The sequence below is a fragment of the Falco punctatus genome (assembly GCF_963210335.1).
Source record: "Falco punctatus genome assembly, chromosome: 9".
NCBI classification, from domain to species: domain Eukaryota; kingdom Metazoa; phylum Chordata; class Aves; order Falconiformes; family Falconidae; genus Falco; species Falco punctatus.
This window is the reverse complement of record NC_137589.1, coordinates 1,310,662-1,325,283: the sequence shown is the minus strand read 5'-3', so window position 1 is coordinate 1,325,283 and position 14,622 is coordinate 1,310,662. Positions and strand designations below refer to the sequence as shown.

Sequence of the window (14,622 nt, the reverse complement as noted above, 5' to 3'; positions counted from 1 at the left end):
ATGTATTAATAAAGAAGTGTTGGGGTGGAGATAATTTACTGTTGAGCTTCTGAAGCTCTGATTATCTACCTTTAAAGTCTGCTGATTACTAATGTTAAATTTTATAGGCTTTATTGCCTAGCAACAAATACCTTGGATTTTTTTTCTTTGTAGAAATTACATTAACTTCTATAGAATACATATTTTCAGAGTGTTGGAGGGAGGTATAAAATCTACATACACTACTCTATTACACACCCATTTATGTTTGCAGGATTAAGACCTAAAGCTATCAGGCTTATTAATTCCATTCATGCTCAAAATCATCAGTTCTCTGGAAGAAGGGACACTGTGAGATGAACTTTTGCGGAGGTGACGTTAGAAAAAACAGTACCCACAATTCCTCATATTGACGGTAATCTTTACATGGGCAGTTCATCACAGGTTTGGAAGAACTACCACAGAAAACAAAAATCAGGCCAAAGCTTTTTACAAAATCAGTCACTAGATGCTGTTACGCTATCTGTAATCCATATTTCACCATTGGTCATGAGGCTCACAACGCTGATGGGTTCTATCTGCAAACTGAATTTATGCTCCATCTATCGACTCATGATCTTGATTAGGTCATGGTAAAATGGCTGCAATAACTCCCTCCTGCAACCTGTAACAGCTCCACAGCCACCGGGTCTGCGCTGGCCTCGATGCGGAAGAGAAGGATGCTCCAGGTACTCCTGTCTGGTTGGCTGCGGAGGGGCCATCTCTTCTGATCCCCGTTCAGCCCAAAGCCCTGAGCATCCCACACTCCCGCACCTCAGCCTCAGCTGGAACCACACATCTCCCTAGAAAAGTCCAAGGATGGTCACTGAGGTCCAGGGAAAAGGGAAGGCTTTCTTAACCCTCCTGAGATTCCAGAACAACCTTTTGTAACAGACTGGGTGGATTTTGGATGGCCGGTAACTACATTTGATTTCCTATGGCTGGGGTCATCAGAGTTGGTGGTGATGAAACCTCTCCCGTGCTAAAAAAAGCAACGAGCTTGCCAGAGCTATTCCTGAGCCTGGGGCTGTCCTTCAGGTGATGTACGTGACACATCTTTTGTTCTTCATTCCTCATTTCTGGGGTTCACATGGGACCTCTGGGATGGCATGTGGATACAAGCCCCACACCCTGCTGAGACGTTGGTCTGTGCTGGAAGAGGTACCACCTATCTTTGGGTATCCTTGGGTCTGTCTGTAGGAATTTAATTGGAAGCAGACTTGCAAAGGGCTCTCAGTTCTGCACAGCCACGTTTGGCTGCATGGCATCAGAAGAAAAGTCACAGTAAAGTATGACAAAACCTGCATGGCTAATAGAAAACCCCCTCTCAATAATTCTTCATTTGACTGCTAAGTCATAGTTATGAAATGACTCCTGTAGTTGTCCCACATAATCCCCTATTTTCATAAATGGGACATGTCAAGGAAAGCAAGTGTATTTCTTACCCCTCTCTCCAGAAGCATGTCTCGGAAATGAGTGATGCGCTCTTCTAGGGGAGGCGTGATCTGAGGTGCTGATGTTTCCTCATTTTTCTCCTCTGTTTCATTCCTCCCCCGGTCAGCAGCCTGGGAATCTTCTGTTCTTTAACAAGGTAAGATAGAAAATAGTTCAGTAATTGTCAACTTGGGAGGGGATTTTTTACCCTCTCTAGAAAATCCTCCAGGACGCAGGACTTCTTGGTGCGCTCAGAGCAGCCCGGGAGCAGGCGCTGACAGCTGAGAAGTTACCGAGACCTGCGGCTCGTTATTAAACCACAGGGCTCGCGAGCCCTGCCAGGGGACCTCCAGCAGCTCGTTATGTGGAAGGATGGTCTATCGGTGTGATCAAAGGGGAACTCAGCAGTGACATACTATGCTATATTTCAAGCCACAGAAAAGTGACAGCTTTATATAAAATTTGTCAAGGAGTGGAGACTTTAAAAGAGTGACTGAAGAGACTCATCTTGTTTTATTTTTCTTTCCTCTGTTTCTGTGCCCCCAAACTTGAACGACAACACTAATCTTTATTTTATGCTCCCATGCACCCCGCAAGCTCGCTCCTAAGGGAAGTAATCCAGCAATGCATCGCCTGCACAAACCTGCCAATAAAGCATCAACAAAGAACCTGCCCTTTGTCGGTGCCAGGTCTATATTTATCCTGACAGCCTTTTTCCAAGATTACATCTGATTAGAATAAATAGGCATTTATGAGAAAATACTTCCTACATATTGCCTGAGTCCCTCTGCCTACAAGACCCATGGAATAAAAGCACGTACATAGCACCACTGTGCTCATTTCAGAAAAGGACACTTTACAGAAAGTTTCAACCATAAAGCAGCAGCACCGTTAAGAGCGATGCTCTCTTCAGGTGCAATCCTACCTAACTGGTGTCATTGCTAGAGCTGAACAGTTTCACACCAGATAAATAGCTACATAATTTTCTCAGAGTTAGAGACCACTAACGCTGCACTCTCACAGCACTGGAAGTGAACACCTATTTCCCCACTGTTCAGAGAGCTGAAAGTTTGCCCCTGCGGGCCCTCAGCATCTGCAATGAGAGGTTAATTAGTTGGGAATCAGAAGTAGGAAGGAGTCTGCTCAGGGAGGGTGATGGGATTTGAGATGGGCACTCAAACCTCCTGACTTCAGAGAAGTTGGCCAATTCAAGCGTCAAAATCAGACTTGTGCCCTGGGTCCATCCTGCTGTTCCTTAATACACTGAGCAATGAATGCATCCACAGGTCCTGAGGAAACTGGTGGATGAAGCGGCTCAGCCGCTATCACACCTGAGAAGTCACGGCAGTCCAGTGAAGTTCCCACTGATGGGAAGAGGGGAAACACAACTCCCAGTTTTAAAAAGGGATAAAAGAAAGACCCAGGGAACTACAGGCCAGTCAGTCTCACCTCTGTGCCCAGCAAGATCGGGAAGCAGATCCTCCTGGAAACTGTGCTAGGGCACATGGAAAATAAGGGGGTCATTGGTGACAGCCAACAGCGCTTCGCTAACAGAAAATCGTGCCTGACAAATCTGGTGGCCTTCTACGATCAGCACCGGTGGGTGAGGGAAGAGCGACTGATGTCATCTGCCTGGACTTGTGCAAAGCATTTGACATTGTCCCACATGACATCCTCGTCTCTAAACTGGAGAGACATGGGCTGATGGATGGACCGCTGGGTGGAAAAGGAATTGCCTGGATGGTGGCACTCAAAGAGTTGTTCTCAACGACTCAATGTCCAAGTGCAGACCGGTGATGAGTGGCATTCCTCAGGGCTCCGTACTGGGATTGGCACTGTTTAATACCTTTGTTGGTGACAGGGATAGTGGGATCGAGCGCACCCTCAGCAAATTTGCCGATGACACCAAGCTGTGTGGTGGGTCAACACGCTGGAGGGAAGGGATGCCATCCAGGGGGACCTGGACAGGTGTGAGAGGTGGGCTCGTGTGAACCTCACAAAGTTCCACATGGCCAAGTGCAAGGTCCTGCACGTGGGTCAGGGCAACCCCAAGCACAAATGCAGGCTGGGAAGAGAATGGATTGAGATCAGCCCTGAGGGGAAAGGACTTGGGGGTGTTGGTGACAAGAAGCCCAAAATGACCTGGCAATGTGCACTCACTGCCCAGAGAGCCCCCTGTGCCCTGGGCTGCATCCCCAGCAGCGTGGCCAGCAGGGTGGGGGAGGGGATTCTGCCCCTCTGCTCCGCTCCCGTGAGACCCCCCTGCAGCGCTGCGACCAGCTCTGGGGCCCCCAGCACGAGAAGGACACGGACCTGTTGGAGCGAGCCCAGAGGAGGCCACGGAGGTGGTCAGGGGGCTGGAGCCCCTCTGCTATGGCGCCGGGCTGGGAGAGCTGGGGCTGCTCAGCCTGGGGAGGAGAAGGCTCCGGGGAGACCTTAGAGCAGCTCCCAGCACCTACAGGGGCCGGCAAGAAGCTGGAGAGGGGCTTTGTACGTGGGCACGTGGTGACAGGCCAAGGGGGAATGGCCTTAAGCTGGGAGAGGGGAGATGCAGATGAGCTGTGAGGCAGAAATTGTTCCCCGTGAGGGCGGCGAGGCGCTGGCCCAGGCTGCCCAGAGCAGCTGTGGGTGCCCCATCCCTGGCAGTGCTCAAGGCCAGGCTGGATGGGGCTGGGGGCAGCCTGGGCTGGGGGGAGGGGGCCCTGCCCGGGGCACGGGGTGGGACTGGGTGGGCTTCAAGGTCCCTTCCCACCCAAAACGTTCTGTGAGTCTATGAAGGAGCTCAGTGCAAATTAAGGCCCCCTTTTGGAAAGTTCAGGGGTCTTAAAATGATCACAGGGTTCAATGGAGTATAATAAATATCAGGCCATGCGATTTTTAACCTCCTACTAGGCATGACAGCATTTTCTACTAATGCAATTTTCACCACTACAGAATAATACTTAGTTTGAAATTTCAGCAGGAAAACACTTTTTTTTTTATTTCCAAGCAAATGAATTAGATCAGTATGTAATGTGAGCTCTAGCGTATTATCTTCCTTCTACAAATAATTACATTACACTTACATTTGTCCTACAATGAGGCTGTATTACTGGCGATTTGAGAGATACCAAATCAGTGTTCTTCACAGAATGACAGTTACTTTTATATCATAATGGTGAATTTTATTGCGACAGGATCCATGAGAGGCCAATCCAATTTCTAGCACACACAAAGTGCAAAGCAAGCCAAAACCGAAAGGAATACAGTGCACTGCTCCAGCAGGCGAGCACCAGAAAAGCCATTCTTCCCTCCAGTCCTCCTTACACAATGGAAAACGATGCTGCAAACCACACAGAACTTGTTCTCGAGCCAAAAACGACAATGAAGAATGCAATTTTTAAGGCAAATAATACAATAATCTGCACAACAAAGCATGTGACTTCCTACTCAGATGGACATATATGGGCAGTCTACTAGGATGACCTGGGAAGCTTGCAAATCAAAAAATGCATAGGGTGGTGAGACGTATAACTGTGGCACCCACTGAAAGAAGCAGCAATGGACACAAACTGAAACACAGGGAAATCCACCTATAGCATCAGAAAGCACTTTCTTGCTGTGAGGGTGGTCAGACACAGTGGTAGGCTGCCCAGGGAGGCTGTGGGGCTCCATCCTTGAAGATGCTCGAACCCACATGGAAACATCCCTGAGGGACCTGCTGGGACCAGGGGGGACAGAGACCCCCCCTTCTGTCATTCTGTGAAGAAAACGCAGAAAACCTGAAGTTTCTCTGAAGAAAAGCTAAACTTTCTCTCTTTTTTTTCTGTTGTAAAGAGTACAGTCAGAGCATTGACTGAGCAAGAATTTGACTTCAGTATTTTTAAGCAGTTTCATTATACCCCAACAAAGTATAAACAGAAATGTGACAGCAGCTTGTGGAGCCCAGAGCTCCCAAACCTGCAGATGCAGATTCTGGCTGGAAGCACTGGAGGGAGGTTGTGCAGACCTCCACGAGAGAAAGAAGGGAGCCCTGCTGTCTTCGTCAGCCAGCCTTGGCCAGGTCCCCTGCTAGCTCTGTCACCAAAGAAAGGGTAGAGCAAGCGAAATAGCAGATATGTTCTTACCAATGTGAGCTGGTGATCCAATGCAAACCTCTGTGAGATGACCCGCTAGGTCAGTTATAAGGAATTGTACTGGACCCTTGATGGAACAGGACCTTACCCTTAGCACAGCGCTTTCTGTACAGCAGATGATTTACTGTGTGTCAAAGGAACACTGATTTACTAAGTTACTTTACTTAAATAATAGAGAATATAGAAAACAGCATATTTTAAAAGAAACCCTGAAAGCATGTAATGCCTCCTTTTTAAGATATACATAACCAAAAAAACCAATGTTGATATCACAAAAATAAGCGGATAATGGCTGTGCAGGGGTATTCTGTGTTAGATGTAGGAAAACAGTCACTGTTTTCATATTCAATTATTAACGTGGATATGACAGCAATATAAATAATTTTTCTGTCCATCCAGCACCAAAATGAAAATGCGTTTAGGTTTCTGTAAAAAGAAATCTTTCACCACCTCTGGACTCAGTCTGGAGTGAGCAGCACTTTGTCCATTCCCAAGTAAAACAAAGCAGAGGAAACAGAAAGTCAGATTTGGACCTTGTATGTGCGATTTGGAAGATGAAAAGCTGGTGATGTGTATCCTTTTATCCCAAACTCGGAGCTTAACCAGCACTTTAGTATGCTATACATTTTGAGAATTCACCTTTTGCTGCCTATGGCACCGAGTAACTCGACTGCATTTCTTACAGAAAATTACGGGCCACACTTTTAAAATCAGTCCCGCTTTTGGCTGACTAATCCGGACACACACAGATGTATGCAACTGAGACCCACCGCACTTAGAAACCATAATATCAGTTCCAAACGCTGATGGTGGCAGTGATTTTAGCTGCTGTGCAAAGAACCATCCCCAGGGCTCAGCTGCGGTGATGGAAGGTTGCCCACTGCAGTGGACACCCAGCTGGGACAGTACCATGCAATCTCCATTGGGATGCCTCAATCACATTCATAAAACAATCTTAATATAGCAAATGAGTTTATATAGTATTCAGTATTTTCATCCTGAGGATAACTAAATTCTAGTTTGAAATTAAAACCCTATGATATTTTACTTCTTTATGTCATGAACTCTTAGCTACAGTCTAATATAAATACACTTAAACAAGCATTTAGACTGCATTTCTTTAGTAAAATGTCAGTAGTTTAAGGTCCCTCAATGAACCTCTATATTCTGCCACTGTTTCAGGGTAAAAAAGCAGAAAAATCACGAAATCTTCACATATTCTAGAAGATAATTTAAAATTCAAAGTGGCGGTAGAAATCACACAGTAATTTGCAGATATATGTTCTGCTGACAGAAAAATAAACATTTTATGGCTTTTCGGTGACAGGTCTAACTTCTGGGGAATTGGGATTGTCACAAAGAAGTTTGAGAAAATGCTGTGTTGCCAGCCAAAGCTCACTTGTTTGTTACATGAATGTTGCCCTCGACTTTCATAGGAGCAATTGACCAAATACCTCACAAATAAGAATTAGCTCCTACTAATCTAAAGATTTATTTTTTAAAATAGAACTTATGATAGGGCTCTCAGAGCTTTAAACATCCTCTCAATTAATATCTTGCCACATATCTCAAGTATGATAAAAGCTGTATTATTTGTTATGCCATACATAAATGTAGCATAATATAAAGACAAATGTAACATAAACAGCAGGTGATGTACATTCATTATAACATGCTATTTAACTTTTGTGGCATAAAGTCACAGCTGAGAGTAGTTTGTACTGCCTATCACTCAAACGACCTTTTCAAGACCCAAAGGATGCCTTCCCATCCCACAAATGCTCTTTTCCATGCGAGATGCCTTGGCAGCATCAGTGGACACTGCAGCACTGCTTTGCTGCCCATACCGCAGCAAACACTGCTGGAAATCAGAGGTACCTGCCACCATGCTGCGGGATTTCTGACAGAATTGCTCTTTTAGCTGGATGGCTGTGTGATTTACACTTCTATATGTATATACATGTACCTATGTATCTATAAATATATACCACAAGAAAGATGCTACAATGCATTAAGGCAGGAGAGGCATGCAGCAACTCAGCGATGGGCTGAGATTGCCCAGCTTGAACTGTATTTACCTATCTGCTTTGGAGGAGGGATGTGTGTGTAAATATGCATACAAAAAATGTATTTCTGCAAGTAAATTAAAATAATAAAAGATAAATTCTGCAAATATATAAAAAGACGGTCCATATTTGGGGCTTAGAATTTTGACAATGTCCTTTTGAGTGTAAAGAAGATACGAGACTAAAACCCCCAAAGTTAGTCTTTCAAGTGGATAAGTCATGGAAACCACTTTCAAGTCAGTCATGGGAACCCAATGAAGATGCGACAAGATTCCTTGCTCACAATAGACAGTGAAAAAGGCACTCCCTGACCTTCCAACACATGGCAGAGCATGCCCCAGAATACTCTGATACAGCAATCTTGGCAAACGTGCAAGTTCTATGAACAAGCTTCTGGAGGTTTAGAACTGTATTTATGTACATTAATGGAAAGACGTTTTCATATTTTCTCAACCAACCACCAAAGGCAATCACCTTAATAGCACAGGGAAAATATCGCCTTCTACGCACAGGTCATAATACTGTCCCATTACTGTCAGACCCGCTGACGTCAATAAAAGTGGTCCTAAACATTTTATACTAAATATAAATTTTTACACTGATTATGAATACTAAATATTACATAAATAGTAAAAGTACATCGTTAGTATATATAAAGTGTAAATATACTCTTTATATCAAACAGTAAATGTTCAAATAGCCTGAGTATTAAACTCGGCAGTATCTTATCCTTCCTTCATAATAAAACAAATCTACAGAAATTCTTAACAAGGTCAAAAGAACCATCCAATGTCATAGGATAAGAAGAATGGCGATAGAAGAGAGAAAAAAATTATCTTCAATGTACTCAGTTGGAAAATACAAAAATTTAGCATGCTCGTCACAATGCCTTCAGAAATATAACACACTATCTATGCAGATTTATTCTACAGATTTACTGTTTCAATGGTCCTAACTAGTATCTTAATCATAGCCAGCCTGCATGAACCGCTAATGTTATATCTGGTTCCTGGCCAAAGGTTAAATGGAATGAAATGTCTCTTAAGGCACTCTTTACAACAGAACTGTTTGCTTCATTTTCTTGCTGTTTTGGCAAAGGGTGAAGGAGTTGCTTATTTGGCACATGGGGTTTTGGCTATTGCTTCTTGAAAATTTGAAACACACGTGGTGATAAAGGTCAAATAAAAGCACCATGACAGAAATGCCTGCTTACATTTCTGAGCCAGTAGCTTGGAAACCCTGACACCAGTGACAAAAAAATAATAAATAATCCTCTTCACTTCCATAAAGATAAAGCTTTTATGCAATGTCTTTGAAACAAATGCATATTGTTACAGTCTGGTTTTAACCATTTAAAAGTAAGTAAGAGTTACTTAGACAAAAATGGATGACATTCATGGCAAACAGATTACAGAGAATCATGGAGTTTTATGAAGACTGGACACCTCAGGAATGACTCTCATAATTTACTGGTGTAGTTACCCACACAGAAGAGAATTGTATTTCTCTTTGCACTTATTTGTACCAGTTGTTAGCTTCCCAACATTACATATAGATAAGTAAACTTTAGAACTTACTTATTTCTCTTAGTTTTGATGCTAAGATCATCACTTTCATCCCCTGGACAAGAACTAACACATTTTTCTGCTAAAAAGAAATAAATAGTTATTAGATTTGAACTAGATAAATGGGAATACATATTCCTCAAATTAATCTTTCATTTCTTGTCTTTGGCCGCTGCTCAGGTATTTACTACTATTCACTCTCCACAGAGTCTTTTAAAAATAACACATATTTCATCAGATCCTCAGAACTGCCTTCATCCAAACAAAAGTGATAGCAATAAACCCAAACATTTTCATTCTGAAAAATTACACATTGTTCATTTATGACATAATTGTTTTAAACCTTCTTACTGCTTCATCTGATACTCCTTCCTCCCTTCCCTTAAAAATGCAACTACAAAGAGATCCCTGCAAAATTATTTCAGAAGGATTCGGTAGTGCTAACTCACACCAGAACTTGCCTCCTTAGCCCAATCGTCTTTCTAAATAAGCAAATATAATGCTGATTTACTAGAAATTCAACCACAAATATAACAAGGCTATGGAGATACCAACAACCTCCACACTCCTGATGTTGCGGAATAGCTCCAAGGCAACGTTACACTCCTGGTTTCACCTAGACACCTACCCTTGAAGGACTCTGAGGTTGCATTGTCAGAATATGAAGCATATGGAACAGATATTTAATTTTGGAAATTATTTGTTTTTCACATATACAAACTGCAATTTTTTTGAAAATTCAAATGAACAGACCACCAGAAGTCATGTCCATCCAGTGTTTGGACTGTGTTGGGGACGCTTCAGTAGTTCACCAGGAATTCGCTGAGAAATATAAATATTAAATAGTATGTAGTTCATAATTGTTGGGAACATCAGAAACACCAAACCTCAGCCTCTTTGTACTAGACTGGTGATGAAGACATATCTTGCTATCGATGAAACTATGAAAAAATAAATTAAAAAAATATAAAATTGAACTTAGGTTATGAAGATAAATGGTTTGAATAACTTGATATGATGAGATCTGGTCTCACTGAAATCAGATGAAACTCCATGACATACGCTAGAAAATGGGTCCAATCTTAGTATCATTGAAGTTAAAAGAAATTTGGCCATTTACTTTGAGTTTCAATTTAAGAATCTTGTTCTTAGATCATTTTGTTTCCTTATTTTAGGGAAATTACATGTTTATCAGTATGCTTTCAGCAAATGTTACCTTTTATTTGTATTAAGTGCTTGAACAAAGTGCACACTAAATCACTGCAAAAAGAACAATAAGAAACAAACAGCAGCTGTAACGTTGCAGCATTGGAAGACCAGGAACAGAGATCACATGAGGAGGAAACACAAAGCAGGTGCAAATGAACGCTTTACTAACTAGAACTTAAAATGAGAATAAGGAAAAATTAATGGCAGTCCAAAATAAGAAGAGTTTGAGCTCAACGTTCCTGACAATACATGATCGTTATGAATACAGAAATTAATTTAATAATGTTTTAAATAAACAAAACTTCACTGTAGGCATTACCTCTTCTTGGTAAATTCTTCTTTGGGATACCCCATTAAAAATACAAAGAAATAGGAAAAATGACATGTAAACTCAGAAGGTGGAATGTAATTCAACAGATACATTATAAAGCTACTAATCAGGAGTTGAACAACCTGTGGAGGCAGCAGTGGTCTTAATTTTAATGAAAACTGAAGGTAATAATATGTAATTGCAAGAGTAATCGGTGGTGAATTCCCAGAGCAATGAAGTTAAAGGTGGCTGGGCAAGCACAAACCTGTTCCTACCAAATTCACCTCTATTAAAGAAAAGGAAAAGCCATGCCTGGTGGGGCACCTCCTGCGTTTGCCACACGCCACAGACAGCCTTTCCAGAGCTGGCTAAAGGACGTATGTCATGGTATGCTCAGACATTACGAAGCCTGATGGGACGTTCTTTTACTAAAGCAAGCAAGTGGTGAGAAGTCTGGCCAAGTCAACGAGCCTTTCCTCTTTGACATTTCCACACGACAAGAGCAAACTCACTGGTGATGATGACGGTGGTGATGATGAAGTTGTGGGTGCCCCATCCCTGGCAGTGCTCAAGGCCAGGCTGGATGGGGCTGGGAGCAGCCTGGGCTGGGGGGAGGGGGCCCTGCCCCTGCCAGGGGAGTGGAACGAGATGACTATTAAGGTCCCTTCCAACCCAAACCATTCTATGGGTCTGTGCTTCTACAACAACACTCAAATTTGAAGTCATCTTACAACAAGGCCTTTCACAGAATTCTGAAAAGGATATATAACTTCTAAGTTTTTCTGTGAAAAAAATTTGAACCGGGCATTTATAAAACCAAACGTTAGCTACCATACAGCCTTCAGGTAAAAGAACTCATGCAATACACCCCGATTTCAGGGTTTACTTCCATCCACCGGTTCCTGAGACACCTCAGGTTCTCCCAGACAGCAGTGACAGCCCCCCTGAGGGAGGGACACCACATCCTTCTCGCTTTGCCTGCAGGAATGACTGCTGTGGGTCTACTGACTTGGATAAATGGGACAAGATCAGAGTCAGCATCATCCCTTAGAATTTCTGTGCAATGGAAGACTCAGTAAAACATGACAAATGGTATCTGTACTCTCACTCAGGAGCCTACTGAATCACATCGCACCGCTGGACCTTTGGTAGGATTATGAACTGACTTTGAAAGGGAAGACAGGCAGCCAAGCGCAAAATCTAATAATTGATTTAAAGCTTTCAGGAAGAATATCACTTGACAGTAATCTTTCCATGAAATCATGAAGCGGAGCACTGCCCCAATCTGACGGTCTATCAGGCTTAGTGCTGATTAATGAAATCATTCAGCTAATCCCAGCCATGTCATGAATTCCAGTTCATTTTCCAGAACAAAGAGGGAACACCGGCATTTAGCAGGTGAGGTAAAGCACTATCAATCCATCGGCCACACACAAAAATCTGATCTGCAGATTTGTAAAGAGTATGCGTCACATGTAAGCCAGGAGTTTACTCTAAGATTTAAATAATAATAAATAATAGACAAAGTATACATTTTATATATATATATATATATATAAAATATATAATATATATGTATAATAAGCTTTACCTTATTTCTAGAGACCATGCTTCATGGTTTTGTCTGAATGTTAAGGGGTCCAAAATATTTGTGAGAAGAGAATAAACCAAATTGTAACTGGTTTTGAATAGGGAACATACCAGCTATGAATCGACATGCCATTTTCTGTAGCCAGAATGTCAGTTTTCTTTTAATTAACTGAAAAAATAACTTCCTCAGCCTAAACAACCAGACAAACCATTTGAGCTGGTGAAGGAATAGGAATAGATAAAAATGGTTTTCTCCATTGCAATACGACAAGGATTTCAAGGAATCTTTGAGCGGAAATAGGGTTATTATGGCCAGTCTGTGAGCGTACGGAGGCAGAGGAGTAACAACAGTCAGGGACAAGAAGAGAGAGCTGTCACCAGATGCACACGCTGCCGCCAGGCAACGTGGACGATGGAGGTGTGAAAGCCCCAGAAATGCCCCCGCTGCCCTGGCCTCGCCTGCTCTGCCCAGCGGTCCCCCTGCCCCGGTGAGGTCCCTGTCGGAGGGGCTCGGTGGTGCTGGCCAAGAGCTGCTCTGGACCCCGCACCGTGCAGCCACTCCGGAGGCACAGGAGGAGCTGCCTCTCCTCTCCAACTCCACAGGGTGGCCTGATGGGAACCCATTAGTGAAGAGCCACGGCACCTTCATCAATCTCCCTAAGAACTTATACTTTGTGGAGGAGGAGGAATTGATAAATGAGTAATTTATCATTTATGCCTAAGTTATAAATGCACTTGATCTTTCAGTTGAGTGATGCACAGATAACCTATAGAGCCCCATGAATAACTATGCTTGCCAACTTTTTTTGTGCCTTTGATTTAAAAATCCTAATTAAAACACAGCAGCAGCAACTAAGCTAAATAAATTTGGCAGCCATTGTTTCAAACACACAGCTCATTTGTGTTATTTATTTACTCGAGATTCCAAGCTAAGAGAATGGTAACAAATAATTCCTTTCACCTTAGCAGCTAATATATACTAATTATAACCTGACTGTCTCAAATACTGAGCAACTGCAGGTCCCAATTATATCAAGGAAGATTAAGACTATTAGCAACAATGAAAACCATGGTCATAAAGAAACTGGTGCATGAATCAAATCTTCATGGTACATACAGATAATAAATAAAAAGGATGGAACACACAGCAAAAAATGGATTTTTGAAGTGGCACATTTTAACAATGACTTTAGAGTCTTCTCGTTAATTAATTATAGACCATGAACAACGACCCTCAGTTTTGGTTTTGCCCATCATTCCCCCTTGTCATTAATTAGTTGATATTTCAATATATCCTGTAATAGAAAACATATACTATATTTCTCTCCTGTAGAATGAACTTCAGCAGATGCACTTTGGCATTATTAGATATACAGCTGAAGTTATTCAAGCCATATACAAAATTTGTGTATATATTTATGTATATACACACACAAGCATCTGACAATTGCAATGTATATTGAAAAATGTAATGGCATTGTATGTCAATAAGGACTACACTAATAGAAAACGTTCCTGTGGGTTTTTTTCAGCCAACTTTTGCTAATACTGATAACACAAATCCTGATTATCACTCACTTTCATCTACCTGCAGACCTAGTGTCTCAAGTCCACAAATGCACGTTTCACAGCTCCTGTTTTGCAGCAGTTAATTAGGAGCTGTGCCCATGGATGAAAGCGTATGTTACAGCCCCCCATGACCTGGGTGAAAAAAGGCAGGTCACCTCACTAAACTGGCAGGGCTACCTTACTTTTAGTTATAAAATACTACACTTTAAAAGAATGACAAAAGTCTCCATTTTGTTTCCCCCTCCATTTTTTTAGACCTCACCACTAAAGAACAAGCACCAGCCGAAGGAGCTCTCCACTCACTGAAACAGCTGCAAAGCAGAATATTCAAGAATTACAAGCAGCTCATCAACACAAGCAGCATTTCGAATGAGTGCCACGCGTCTACACGTCCTCCCGGTAACACCAGGTCTTACCGACACCGCTCCCATGTGAAAGCCAACATAAAGCATCAGGAAATAAAAGGAGCATCGACATGGCACGTAACAGGGAGTCCACAAAAACTGGTGAAACATAAACTTTGGAGAAAAATGTGGTGGAACAAACTATGGAGGCCATTACCGCACTGGCAAGCACAGGCTGACAGGCTGGGTTGCTCCTGGACTGGTCACCAGCACAGACCAAATGTGGACTGAACAACTAAGGTACGTGTGGCAGGAAAAAAGAAGGCATGGTGAGGAGCATGGGATGGAAAAGTCTGGCTGGGAGAACTGCCTCCATGAACCAGCCATCTTGGGGAGGACCCG

At 42.6% G+C, this 14,622-nt stretch overlaps 1 protein-coding gene across 2 annotated transcripts in view; it reads right to left on the bottom strand.

Moving 5' to 3' along the window:
• The window catches only part of TCERG1L (transcription elongation regulator 1 like), a 160,046-nt gene that overhangs the window by 67,229 nt on the left and 78,195 nt on the right, over positions 1–14,622 (bottom strand). The window contains exons 9-10 of one of the 2 annotated variants that reach the window (XM_080403427.1): positions 9,211–9,280; positions 1,464–1,599 (exon numbers count right to left, since the gene is read on the bottom strand). In XM_080403427.1, coding sequence (XP_080259553.1) covers positions 1,464–1,599; positions 9,211–9,280 — 206 coding nt within the window. The remainder of the gene's footprint in view (positions 1–1,463; positions 1,600–9,210; positions 9,281–14,622) is intronic. The other variant, XM_080403428.1, reaches the window with a different exon arrangement.